The 12,934-nt window shown below is 38.2% G+C and overlaps 1 protein-coding gene across 5 annotated transcripts in view; it reads right to left on the bottom strand.

Moving 5' to 3' along the window:
- LOC120423697 (protein kinase C, brain isozyme-like) overlaps positions 1 to 12,934 on the bottom strand; it is an 89,312-nt gene that overhangs the window by 16,229 nt on the left and 60,149 nt on the right. For 4 of the 5 annotated variants that reach the window (XM_039587593.2, XM_039587592.2, XM_039587594.2 and 1 more), the window contains one exon: positions 20 to 148. In XM_039587593.2, coding sequence (XP_039443527.1) covers positions 20 to 148 — 129 coding nt within the window. Of the gene's footprint in view, positions 1 to 19; positions 149 to 11,113; positions 11,223 to 12,934 lie in introns of all 5 variants that reach the window. The other variant, XM_039587595.2, reaches the window with a different exon arrangement.

The raw sequence follows: 12,934 nt of genomic DNA, 5'->3' as shown, positions 1-12,934 counted from the left end.
CACCCCACCATCTACTCACCCTCAATGTTGAGCTTGTTGCCGTGGTGCGTGATGGCCAGCTGGATGCGCCCTCGCCGCTCGGTGTGGTCACATCCGCACAGGTTCGGCACGCTCTCCTCGCACCGCTTGTGTACGTTCATATCACATGCTGGAGGGGGCATTTATTTTGTCATCATCAAAGTAGCCATTGCCATTGCGCGGTGAACGTCACGCCGCACGCACGGTAAAAAGTATACAAGAAGAAAGATTAGAGAAAAGACAACGATTTTTGAGTCACCGGGGAGGCACACCGAAAAAAGGGAAGAAAATAAAAGTGAAAAAAGAATGACTTTTTTTTTGAGAGAAATCAAAGATGGAAAACAATAATTGATAATTTTTTGATGAGGTTGCATGGATGAGTTTTTATTGGTGGAATTTATTCGTTCAATTGGTTTAGTTAGAGATGTTATGAGAAAATTTTCACAGGTAAGAACCACAAGAATAGATATTTAGTGTTTTTTTTTTCTATACCGTCCAGGTTGGTAAACATCTTGACATTTACAAGTGCGAGAGTGCAATATCTACAGCAATCGAGACAAAGTACAAAACATCAATTTGTGAATGTGAGTGTGTGCAGTAGGATAAATAGTATGTGTGCAGAGATGTACAGAGAATGAAACATAAAGATAGACACATAGGAACACAAATCAAGTTTGAAAGGCAAAGAAATTGGCAAAGTTTGCATAGCAAATAGGGCGGACAGATTTTAACGAGAAAGTGCAAAGTTTGATTGGAGTCGTAATTCAGATGAAATAAAAGTTGGCCATGACAACCAAATTCTGAGTTTTTCTTCCTAACGATTAGTTTCTTTCTTGTGCTGTCGTCACATCCCAAATGGAAAAAAGACGATTACTCAAACTTCACAAACAGATAACAATAAGTAAATATTCCATTCTCATTTTCAGTTGGCGAACTTTGTTACGCCAGTGACAGACTACTACGCGACAGCGACGACTCTCGGTGAAAAAAGTAAAAGTATAAAAAAAACTTAAGTTGACTCGGAGACAGTGTTTACGTTTTACATTTTCCAGGAATAAATGTAAAGAAGAGAAAAACTCGGTCTGGGGGGAAGTTGAGGAAAAACTTTTTCTCCCATAAGTACTCAACAAAACATGAGGCCTAAGAACTTACAGGGATGTTGTCAACAAGGACAAAAATTGTCACCTTTACCCCACTGAGCCCGCAGATCTAGCTTTCTGGAAGCTCTCCAGCGAGTGAGAGTGTTGAGCTTTTCCTCTATGTCACAAACTGTGTTTGGCAGCATGGTTATGAGCCAAAAGTGAGTTGGATTACCACACATACACACACACACACACATACCCAGCCCTAATCGGGGCCTGCGGTAGGAAACCAGCTGAAAAATACCATCCCCACAAAGTGGGTGAGAAACGACGGTGATGACTATCTTTTGGTTATCTTCAGTAGACCAAAAAACCATCCATTCCAGACTTCCACAAGGGTTGGGTGGTTGGGCGGAGGATTAAAGGCATACACGATACGCTGCTTAATAGGGGCAAAAAATCGTGTCATGAGAAGCAAGAAACCAAAAAAAAACAATGGAACAAAACATTAGCACAGTATGACGGGGCTCATCCCATTGTCTGTGAAAAGGGTTGCTAGCTTGGGTGACGATCACTCATAGCAGGCCTTGGAATGTTCATTAGGACATTACGTCCTAATGGAGACGTACGGTCTTTTACATGGTAAACGACTCAAAGGGAATGTTGCCGAGCTGGCAACACTGCCTGCTGTCGTCGGGCTCTAGCGCTTCCATTATTAAAAAGAAGACAACAGCAAAAAACCGAGTGAATCCGTCTCGAAAGGATACAAGGAATCCGTGCGAAGGTGGTAGAAACAGCTCTTCCAGGGACACCTAAACGAGAAAGAAATGCCATAGTAGGCCGCCGGCAACAAAACGAACAACGGGAAGCTAACGAAGAAAAGGAAAACAACGAACCCCGCCTCACCCTACCCTTCATCATTCAGCCCACACCCACACTCGTTTTTCGCTACGTGATTCAAATTGGATGATAATGTGCACTCTTCTTTTTCTTCTTTCCTCTTTATTTCCGTAGCTACACCACCCTTCCCAAAATCGACTCTTCTTTTAACAGTGTGTAATAATAATCATTAGCGTAAAGCACGGGAGGAAATGGCTCAAGTGACAGACAGACAGTAGTCGTTCAGGAGATCGGCTGCTCGCCTACTGTAACACCGACTGTATTTTGACTAGGGTATGTTATCCATTTGTGGACTTATTTGCTGTAGTGACCCTCTGAAAGTAGTTTCAATAAAAATGCTACGAAGTCACTTTTTCTTAATGGTATTCAATTACGGGTCCTAACCAGGTCCAGCACTGACACTCTAAAGTCTTTTTGATTTCTTCCGTAACAACCTGAGCAAAGTTGATTGTAGATAGGTCAATAATCGATTTGGACCAAACTTGGAAGTTTGAAGCTGATTGGACCATCCCTCTATTTTAGCAAGGCTTTTTTTTGACGATTTTATAAAAAAAACATGTGTTACTCATAACTTACAACAAAAGTTATTTTCAAGTAGCATTCTAAAGAAAATTGAGCGAGAATTTCGATAAAAAAGAATGTTATCCCAAGTAACATTTTTTTCCAGGAGTTCTACAAGAGCTCTTCAAGATAGCTACAGCATAGCAGTTTGGACCGCGGTAGGATAAAATTCTCTTCAAAACTTCTTCAGGAGTTTGGAAGAGTACTTGAAGAGAGTTTTATCCTACCGCGGTCCAAACTGCTATGCTGTAGCTATCTTGAAGAGCTCTTGTAGAACTCCTGGAAAAAAATGTTACTTGGGTATCCTTTGATGGCCCCTATTTTTCTTCAAAAACTAATGACCAAAATGTCCGAAATTATCAAAATAGCGCAAATGACGAATATTATCGAAATGACCAAAATGACCAAAATGACCAAAATTACCAAAATGACCAAAATTACCAAAATGGGAAAAATGACCAAAATGGCCAAAATGACCAAAATGACCAAAATGACCAAAATGACCAAAATGACCAAAATGACCAAAATGACCAAAATGACCAAAATGACCAAAATGACCAAAATGACCAAAATGACCAAAATGACCAAAATGACCAAAATGTCCAAAACGGCCAAAGTTATCAAAATTATCAAAATTACCAAAATGACCAAAATGAACAAAATGGCCAAAATGACCAAAATGACCAAAATGACCAAAATGACCAAAATGACCAAAATGACCAAAATGACCAAAATGACCAAAATGACCAAAATGACCAAAATGTCCAAAACGGCCAAAATTACCAAATCGATCAAAATTACCAAAATGACCAAAATGACCAAAATGGCCAAAATGACCAAAATAACCAAATAACAAAAATGGCCAAAATGACCAAAATGACCAAAATGACCAAAATGACCAAAATTACCAAAATGACCAAAATGACCAAAAATTACCAAAATTACCAAAATGACCAAAATGACCAAAATGACCAAAATGACCAAAATGACCAAAATGACCAAAATGACCAAAATGACCAAAATGACCAAAATGACCAAAATGACCAAATTGATCAAAATGACCAAAATGACCAAAATGACCAAAATGACCAAAATGACCAAAATGACCAAAATTACCAAAATGACCAAAATTACCAAAATTACCAAAATGACCAAAATGACCAAAATGACCAAAATGACCAAAATGACCAAAATTACCAAAATGACCAAAATGACCAAAAATGACATAAAATTAACAAAAAAACCAAAATTACCAAAATAACCAAAATGACCATAATGACCAAAATGACCAAAATGACCATAATGACCAAAATGACCAAAATGACCAAAATGACCAAAATGACCAAAATGACCAAAATGACCAAAATGACCAAAATTATCAAAATTACCAAAATGTCAAAATGACCAAAATTACCAAAATTACCAAAATTACCAAAATTACCAAAATTACCAAAATTACCAAAATTACCAAAATTACCAAAATTACCAAAATTACCAAAATTACCAAAATTACCAAAATTACCAAAATTACAAAAATTACCAAAATGACCAAAATGACCAAAATGACGAAAATGACGAAAATAATCAAAATGACAATAATTGAACTAAAAAATAGTGTCCACGTGGTTTATGGATGGCCCATTGACAAAAAACAGCGAATTACTGAAAATAAAATTGATTCTGCAAAATAAAGCACACGGAAATAGACATATTTTTAAGTAAAATGAAGAGTAAAATCGTCGATTCTCTTCAATGGCTTGCTTTAGTTTGAAGTTTTCTTTGAATCTCAAAAAAAAATTGTCAGGAAAACACGATGCTTATTCGTTTTAAAATAACTTAAATGGAAAATGGGCCAATAACACGTTTTTAAACTAAAAGCGTAAAATAATAATTTTTGGGTTAATTTAAAACTAAAATTTTAATTTTAATCGAATTCAGATACTATTTTTTTCAGATCAGCAGGTGGCGCATTCAAGTATTCTCAAAAGTGAGATTCTCATATGACATTTAATGTTCTACAAATTTGTCACACCGATCAATGCTGCACAAATTAATCCTGAAAAGTTGTAAGCGATTTAAAAAGTCAGATTTTGATGAATGAAATGATTGAAAATCGACTTTGTTCCACTAAATGCAGCCTCAGGTATCGATGGGTTTTTCATTTCCATTATTTCTGGGCCCCCTTTTTTTTAAACTGTCAAACATAAATGCTTTGAATTTTTAAAAGAAATCCTTAATATTTAAAATTTGAGTTGTCAAATGTTGGTATGTTGATTTTTTTTATATTTTACAAGCCTTACCCGACAAACTTCGTTCTGCCTTTTTTGTTTGTTGACGTTTGTTTCAACTTGTGTGTTTATTCAGCCTTCTGTGATCAAAATTTGATTTTACCGTAACTTTTCCCGTACAATCTGCAGATTTTCCGGAATCGGTTCCAGAGTGGCCAAAGCTGTAACTTTTTGGCGTAAGAACCTTCCTTGGGCTTATACGAACCCAACGCAACAAAAAGCACCTCGATCCGACGCTCCGTATTGAACTGATTCGCGTTCGAACAAAACCGTCGAAATTTTTTATATATATATTTTATAATAATTTAAAAAAGGGTTTAAAAAATTCGTTAAAAATGTAAAAAAACAACTGGCAAGAGTCCACTATAGGTTGAATTACTCGTGCGCTCAGGAAAAAATGGACTGCTCCTCGACTCCCGTGGCACTCTTGGATTTTTGAGTGAAGAATCAGCAACGTCGACGGCAAACTGGATAAGATGTGCCCTTAACCGTCAGCTGAGATGAAAATGAAGGAAATTTTTTACCCTTATTGCTTTGACTTGGGTTAGTCAATTGAATTTAATTTCGGCTGCTCTTCTCTCCCATCTTTTCCATAATTGTTTGCTCGTGCTACTCGTTTCGGCGAGATTATTTTTACTGTTATCTCTACGCCGTAAAGGGGAATTTCACCCTTAATTTCAAACAATTTCGTTCATTATGGTAAATTAAATATTACGGATAATCAACTGTAATTCGCGGCAGCGAAAAAGCCACTTGTAGCGATGGTAACCAAACAGTTGGAAAATTAGCAATATCCAGTGGAACATCACGATGTTTTTGCATGGTCCAATTTTCCGATTGTGTCAACTTGGGAGTATCCGATTGACGGGACAATGTCCAACGGGATCCTCCGGGGACATTATGTCCCTGTCAAAGATTTTGCCTGCCAATTAACTGGAAACATGGAAGAGTCTTAATTTTTTAACAATCGATTGAGCAGCGCAGCGCCGACGACATTGATCGCAGTTGGCGCTGACAGTTTTACAATGCGGGATAATTCCATTATCGCGCCCTCGGAACGGAAGCATCCCTCCCACAGCATGGCCTACTCCGATAACCTCCCATAGTCAGAGCATGGATAAAATATTTGTTGGCCTTTTTTCTGTTCGACGGGATTTGCGGTGAAAACTTTTTGGCAAAAGTTGCCATTTTTTCTGGTGTAGCAACTTCCTTCCGCGGGATTTCACCGAGGAAGGCTGTCAGTGGCAGCAGTTTCCTTCTTGGGCCAACTTTATAAAGTCAGAACACCGCCCATTATCATGTGCCAACTTCCGACGACGGTCCAAAGAAACATCAGCTGAGCCTGAATCCACTAATAAGCTAGCTCTCCGTTTCGTCAGCGATGCCGGATTTCACTCGAGGCGGTTTCTGCTGGGATATTTTCAGGCGCTAATAATAATTTGCTTTTCACACGTTTTGAAACGGAAGGAAAATTTTGTTTGGCCGTGGTAGGCGCTCTACAGCTTCCCGGGTGAACATTCTTAGCCGTAATTACTTGTCTTTGGTTGATTCGATGTGATATCTTAAATTGGGGAAGGAAGTTTGGAGTATTCATGGAATGCCTCAAATAATTTAAATTTCACTGATTTTTTTTTTTAGATTTTGCTTAAATATTTAACAACTGTGTTAATTGTGTAATCGTGATTTTACGCCAATCACATGTGTCCAGAATTTTGTTACCCCAATAGATTTTTAAACAAACAGAAAGAAAAATAATCTTCAGCTATTTATCATCAATTACATTTTAAATGGAAGTAAACGAAACTGATGAAAGATTTTCCAGTGGTCATTACTGGCTAGTCCCTGTCTAGAATTACCACAGCATTTTTCTTCTCTGTCATACCATCAGAGCGCTCACAGCTATTGCGTACGCTACTAACTTAATCAATTTGCAGAGCACAAAATTGATCACACAGCACATTCCTTTCAATCTTCAACCCACACCCCCCTGGTTGGTTGATTGAAATTGATCGTTTTAAATTAAACAATTTCCAGCAAACTTGTCGCTTCTGCAAACATGAGCTCGCAAAAGGATTTGCTGCTCATTTTGCCCGCGAAACCTGCTCAGAACGGTTTGCCCTCTCCTGTCTGATGCCAATACTTGAAATGCTGACTGATGCGACTTCGTCGCCCAAATCGGATGACAATCGGAGGCAGCCGTGGTTTCTTAAGTAACCACGCCTGCTTCTCCCGTTTGATTGAGTTTCGTTCGATATTGACTGACAGCCGCCGCCGCAAGACGAGCCCTCTAATCGTATCGCAGCAGGCGTCGTCTGAAATCCTCACTCTGGTTGATTATAATCCATAATGGGGTCACCAACTTTGATCTGCAGCGCCAATGTCAACCGAACTCACACTTGTAGGCTATCGCTACTGGTCATAACAAATGACCTACTTCGATGTGACTGGCTCCGAAGATAAAAACCACTGACATTTTATGAAAAACTTAAATTAAACTCTATCACGAGTGCTTCATTTGTCACCTGTCACAGTACTGACTGCGTGCTGGATGCTGCTGCTGCGAATCGGTATCACTTTGAGTGTAAATTTATACCGCGTGAATTTAAACATTATTCTCATTCCACTGTTTGCGCTGTCATCTTCGGTGCAAAAAAAAACGTAAAATCTTCAACGCCGACCTCGAGCGCGCGATGCGACAGCCGAGCATAAATCATGAGAAGGAAGCAAGAAGGGAGTGCGTGTATGGAACTGGGGAATTCAGAAAATGCACACACAACATAAACAGAGATACAGCAAGACAAGCATTCAACACTTGAAATAAAGGAAGACACAGGTAGAATTGATCAGAAGGAATTCAGACAGTTTTTTCACGATGTTTAAAATATTTTCCAGATATTATTACTTGAAAATTTTAATCACAATCACTTGAAAATATAATTCAATAGGTATGATATTTTTTACGATTTCGAAATACCTTTTTTGAATTGGATGCTTTTTGTGAAAAAAGCCGTTTTTCTATTGATTACTAAAAAAATATATTTAATCAAAAAATTAACAATCAAATAACAATTCATTGTATCAACATATACAAGAAAAGATATATATTTTTATTAAAATAAAAAAAAAATCAACAGCTTTAAACATTTGTATTTGAAATTTAGAGCGTTGCAATCTGAGCAAAAATTGCGTCATTATTGATAAATAACTTCGATTCAGATCCCACATTCTGATATCGTTTACGCCAATAAACGTTTAATTAATCAAACAACCGAACAAAAAAAATGCTACACCCTTCTCAATCACCAAAGTGGAGAGCCCACAATTGAGTGGATGGCATTTTAATTGAAGTAAGTGACCGCAAAATGATTGCCGAATCACTCCCGGATGACAAACAAATCTCGTCATTTTTTTTTTAATATGTATTGATTTTTATTGAAAAACTTTGAACTACCCATCTGCTAACTGACATTTGTTTGTTTTGCTGTTGTGTAATGTGTGTGTTGTTTTTATTGTTTTTCGACAAGCGAAATTAATTTACCTACCTTGAGTACGAGCAGGGGAAAAACGAGGAAAATTCGTGACCGTGACGCAAAGACAGCAATTTATTCCAAGTGCAAACGCTACAAACAACAGTGAATCATAGCAGGCCGTCGTCGACGGACGTCCCTCCGAATGGATACTACCTACTAAACTGTGTGTGTGTGTGTTTGCGCGTGGGCAATAAGAGCTGGAAGCACAGCTGGGACCATCGAAGGATCGAACCCAACTCCCAACCCACCCACTCTCATGGCTAACGAGAAGAATAAGAATGTGTTTTACTTTCTCGCCGGAGCCTGCTTTGGTATTTTGACCACAGACCTTCCCAGATGAAATATTCCTCGTGCGATGCTCGATGCCTCGTCGTCCTAGTGGGATTTGCTAAAACAGAAGATACTCACGAAGCAGGCTACGAGGAAAGGACCAGGAAGAACAAAAAGAAGGAGCTTTGTTGGTCAGGGAATTTGAATAAATTTGTTCCTAGCGATAAACCTTACGGTTTTCAGCAAATAAGATGGATTTGTTTTCCGATGTTGCTCGGGGGAGGAGGGCGGTGGAATATTGTATCGCTAACAATAACGACGTGTTCGGAGTGCAATTTAAAGCTTTGCTTTGAATCGTTTTACATGGTGTTCTTTCAGAAAGATTCTAGGAAAACCAAATTAAAGAAGCTTGTATCTCAAAAATAACGCTTTTAAAAGGCTTTTGTTTTTGCTGCAATAATCTAATTTCTAAAAATATATTAACGATCAGGTTTACGATTCTATTCTACTTTCATTACTTTTATCAAAATTACATGTTCAAGTATGATCAAAACTCTACAAATCTAATGGTCAAGCAACCAATAAAGTGCAATCGCAGAGCTTTCATCGTCCACACGGTTGCTTCGATGACACAAATATACAGTCTAGTCTCGATTATCCAAACTTCTAAACTCTACGATTTTTACAACAAATCTAAAAAAAAAATGAATGCATTCCCCCAAGAATTCGATATTTTAAGAAATTTTCAAGCACTTGCTGTAATTCCAATGCGGTCACATGCCATGGTCTTAGAGACAAAATTTTGCCAATCTGCTTTATCCAAAGTTTGATTATACACTTTAAAAACAGTATATATCTCAAATTGGAAATACGCAACCCAAGATGGCAGCCACATTGGCGGTGGCATTTTGAGAAATTTAACACATCTTATAACTTTTTAAGGCAATACTTTTAAGAATGAGGAATATTATTTGATATTTAATTTTTGTTTTTCATTTATAACAAATTGTACTAGAAATTACACAAATAATTCGCCCATACAAATCTTCATACAATTACTTTATCTATCCAATTAATATATCTGAATGGTAAAGCATGGTTATGACCTCCACGATAAAAAGTTACTTTTATACAAAAAAAACTTGAAAAAATCGTAGTTTGAGAATGGTGTTTCGGGTAAAACAGGTTGTAGAAGCATGAGCATGAGCATGGTTATGACCTCCACGATAAAAAGTTACTTTTATACAAAAAAATAACTTGAAAAAATCGTAATTTGAGAATGGTGTTTCGGGTAAAACAGGTTGTAGAAATAGTTTTACATTTAAAAATAAAATCCAGTTTTTTTTACATTTAATGGCATTTTGGTATACAGATTTGTATGGCCAAATTATTGTGACAAATTTGTCGTATTGGCCACCATCTTTGGTTCTCAGAATACTTTTGGGGACACATTTAAGCTCATCGACCGTAAATAAATGATAGGTCAACTCGACATTTTTGAAGTTGATGTCAGTAAACGCTTCAGTTTCGTCAAGGTATGATATATTCGTGCTCCCTAAACACACTCCAATCGTTAGAAAAGATGTTTAGAAAATTTCCTGCCAATAATTAAAATTGTAAATTTCGGGTTCGTGGGTGCGCATGGTTGCTGAAAATAATTCCACAGGATTTGCACTCGAAATTTACAATTTTATTTATTGGAATGGAACCCACTAAAATTCATTTTTGTCAATTGGAGCATGTTCAGGCAGCCCAAACCTATCATACCTTGACGAAACTGAAGCGTTTACTGACATCAACTTCCAAAATGTCGCGTTGAGTTATTTATGAAATTTTGCAAAATCCTTCGGATAATCGAGTCTGGAACTGCACACACAACGACATCAGATCAGCTAGTTTGCAACAGGCTTGGGTTCTATTCTATTCTAGTTGATTCAAGAATGCACCACACAATCATCATCATTTCAGTTACTATTGTGCTTCACTAACAAGAGAAACCGTGTCTCTCTTCATGTGCAGTTTTTCATCGCAAACCAAAAGTTTATTCAAGCACGACTTTTGTTGATCTAATCTAGTTACACAACTTTGTACACGTTTACGGGAGTCATCTTTTGGAACTGATTACAGAAAACTCGATCAAAGAAAACTGTCGAAACACGAAACACGGGCGGAAAAACTTGCGACAACTTGGTATGCTTTCTTAAGACGAATAGAAAAATGTTCTTGTGGTCTCTCCTCGGTGGGTGAAGTATTTGAGGAAAAAAAAGTTTGATTTTAGTGAACGAAACGAAAGATTTTAGAAGGAAAAAAATAAAGGAAACAAGCATTTATTCGGGCGGTGACTGTGGATAAACCAAAAACTCAGTAGGCTAAGCCGGAAAAGCCGGATGATGAGAGACGAGGGGGGAGAGACGTCAGGATAGGAGATGTGAGAAAGTGAAAGTGAGACAGTGAGAGAGAGTACCTTGACATTTAAAACCCTGATGCGCAATCCCGTGCAGCATCGAACCGCAGTGATCGCAAAAGGTTGGTGTAATGAAAGTATATCCTTGCCATTTATGCGGATTTTGTGCCTACAGGAAAGAGAGAGAGAAAGATAACAAAATGGATGCGAAAGGGGGGTGGTGGTGATGACTGGGCGGGGGCGTAATGTGGTGGTGGTGGTGGTGGGGGGTTGGACAGAAACAGAGAGCGATAGAGAAATAGAGACAGCTTTCGCGCGGCAGGTGTTAAGTGGGGTGGGAGGGGTGTTGTGTGGTGGCGGGGAAAGATTTAAGGTAAAAACTTTGGTCGTAAAAAATGATTGCAGCAGCTGATAGGGTGAGAAGGATGAAAGTAGAAAAATTACACGCGAAATCCTGGACGTGGGCACTGTTGGGAAGAGCAGGCCTTGGGAAATGGAACCACTGAACGTGTGGCAACTTTTGAAGCTTTTGGGATAGCAAGGTTGCTACGATGTTCTTGAAGTTGTACAAAATCAAAAATGATTAATGAAACGGAATTAATCACGTTCAAGCGTTCCATTTCCACGCCAACTAAGTTCCTTCAGTGTTCACACTGTCCATAGATCTCTTGGTTTCTTTGTTTGCAAAGTTGTGATAAAAATATGCTCTTGTGTTTTGAACTATTTATAACAATGTTCCTCAATCTTTTTCGTTGTTAAGCACTGTTTATTTCTCTCTTCGCTTCATGTTACTCGCATAATGCTTCGCTGGTTGAATAACTTTTTCAAATAAAAATAAAAACTATTTCTATAGATATATCTGTTAGTATAGAAAGCGCATATAGTAAAGTTAATAGTATAACAACAAGCGTCACTTAAACCTCTAGAGCTAAATGAAAAGCGAATAATCTAATAGTCACATTGAAACAAGCAAAACACCTAGAAGATAGAACAGAGCGGTAGAGAGTGTGTAAGAGTCCTCAGAGCTTAAACTGTCTGCATCAAAGCGTGTATGCAAAAGGAAGCTCAACGTCCTGTTTTGAGTCCCTTTGCAACGAGCCATTAGCCACTACGAGCAGGAGAAATGTCAAATGGAGTCTCGGCGGCGGATGATGATGTGTTGTCAAAGTGATGAGGCGTCATCGCAGTGTGCCGTGATGTTTTGTGTGGCAACGTGGCATTTGTAAAATTATTAAATTCTACTTAAGAGCTAAAAAATAATAGATAAAAATAATTTGTGTTTTAGAGTGTTGATTGTTTATGTGTATGTGTTTTAACTCGTGTTTTCAAACTTGCTCTTTCTCAAGCAGATACATAATTATTCATCCATAAAACGATGAAAATCGCACTAAATCGTCTATGGCGGTATCATATTTCAAAAAATTGCCCTCACCGAGATGACGTTTATGACGGCACTTAAGCCCATCCCACATAAACAGCAGAGAGTGTCACCGAAATGACAGCGACGAAGCGTGGCGGTGACTGTCATAAAAGCGTGCTAATTTCGCATCGCCATCATATATTATTATGCTCCCACCTCCTGCCATCTTCCACCATCGCCCATGAACTACACGGCGAGTGCTCCTGTCCACGCACGATTAAGATTGGCCGTCTCGGTGCGCGCCGCCAACTTGCGAGCAATTCACGGCGCAAATTGCATTTATTAGGGAGCGCTAAACAAAGTGTTTATTGCGACCACCAGCGGCTTGGTTTAGTGGTCTGGCCGAACAAATTTGCAAGAATTTTAGTGTTAGAAATGAAAAAACAAATTTGATCAAGGAGATATTCTTTTGGTACACCTTTGACAGTTTTGACAGTTTCCAGCAAAATTTTGATTTGTCA

This window comes from Culex pipiens, chromosome 2 (assembly GCF_016801865.2).
Source record: "Culex pipiens pallens isolate TS chromosome 2, TS_CPP_V2, whole genome shotgun sequence".
In the NCBI taxonomy this organism is placed as follows: Eukaryota; Metazoa; Arthropoda; class Insecta; order Diptera; family Culicidae; genus Culex; species Culex pipiens.
This window is presented reverse-complemented; position numbering and strand designations above follow the sequence as displayed.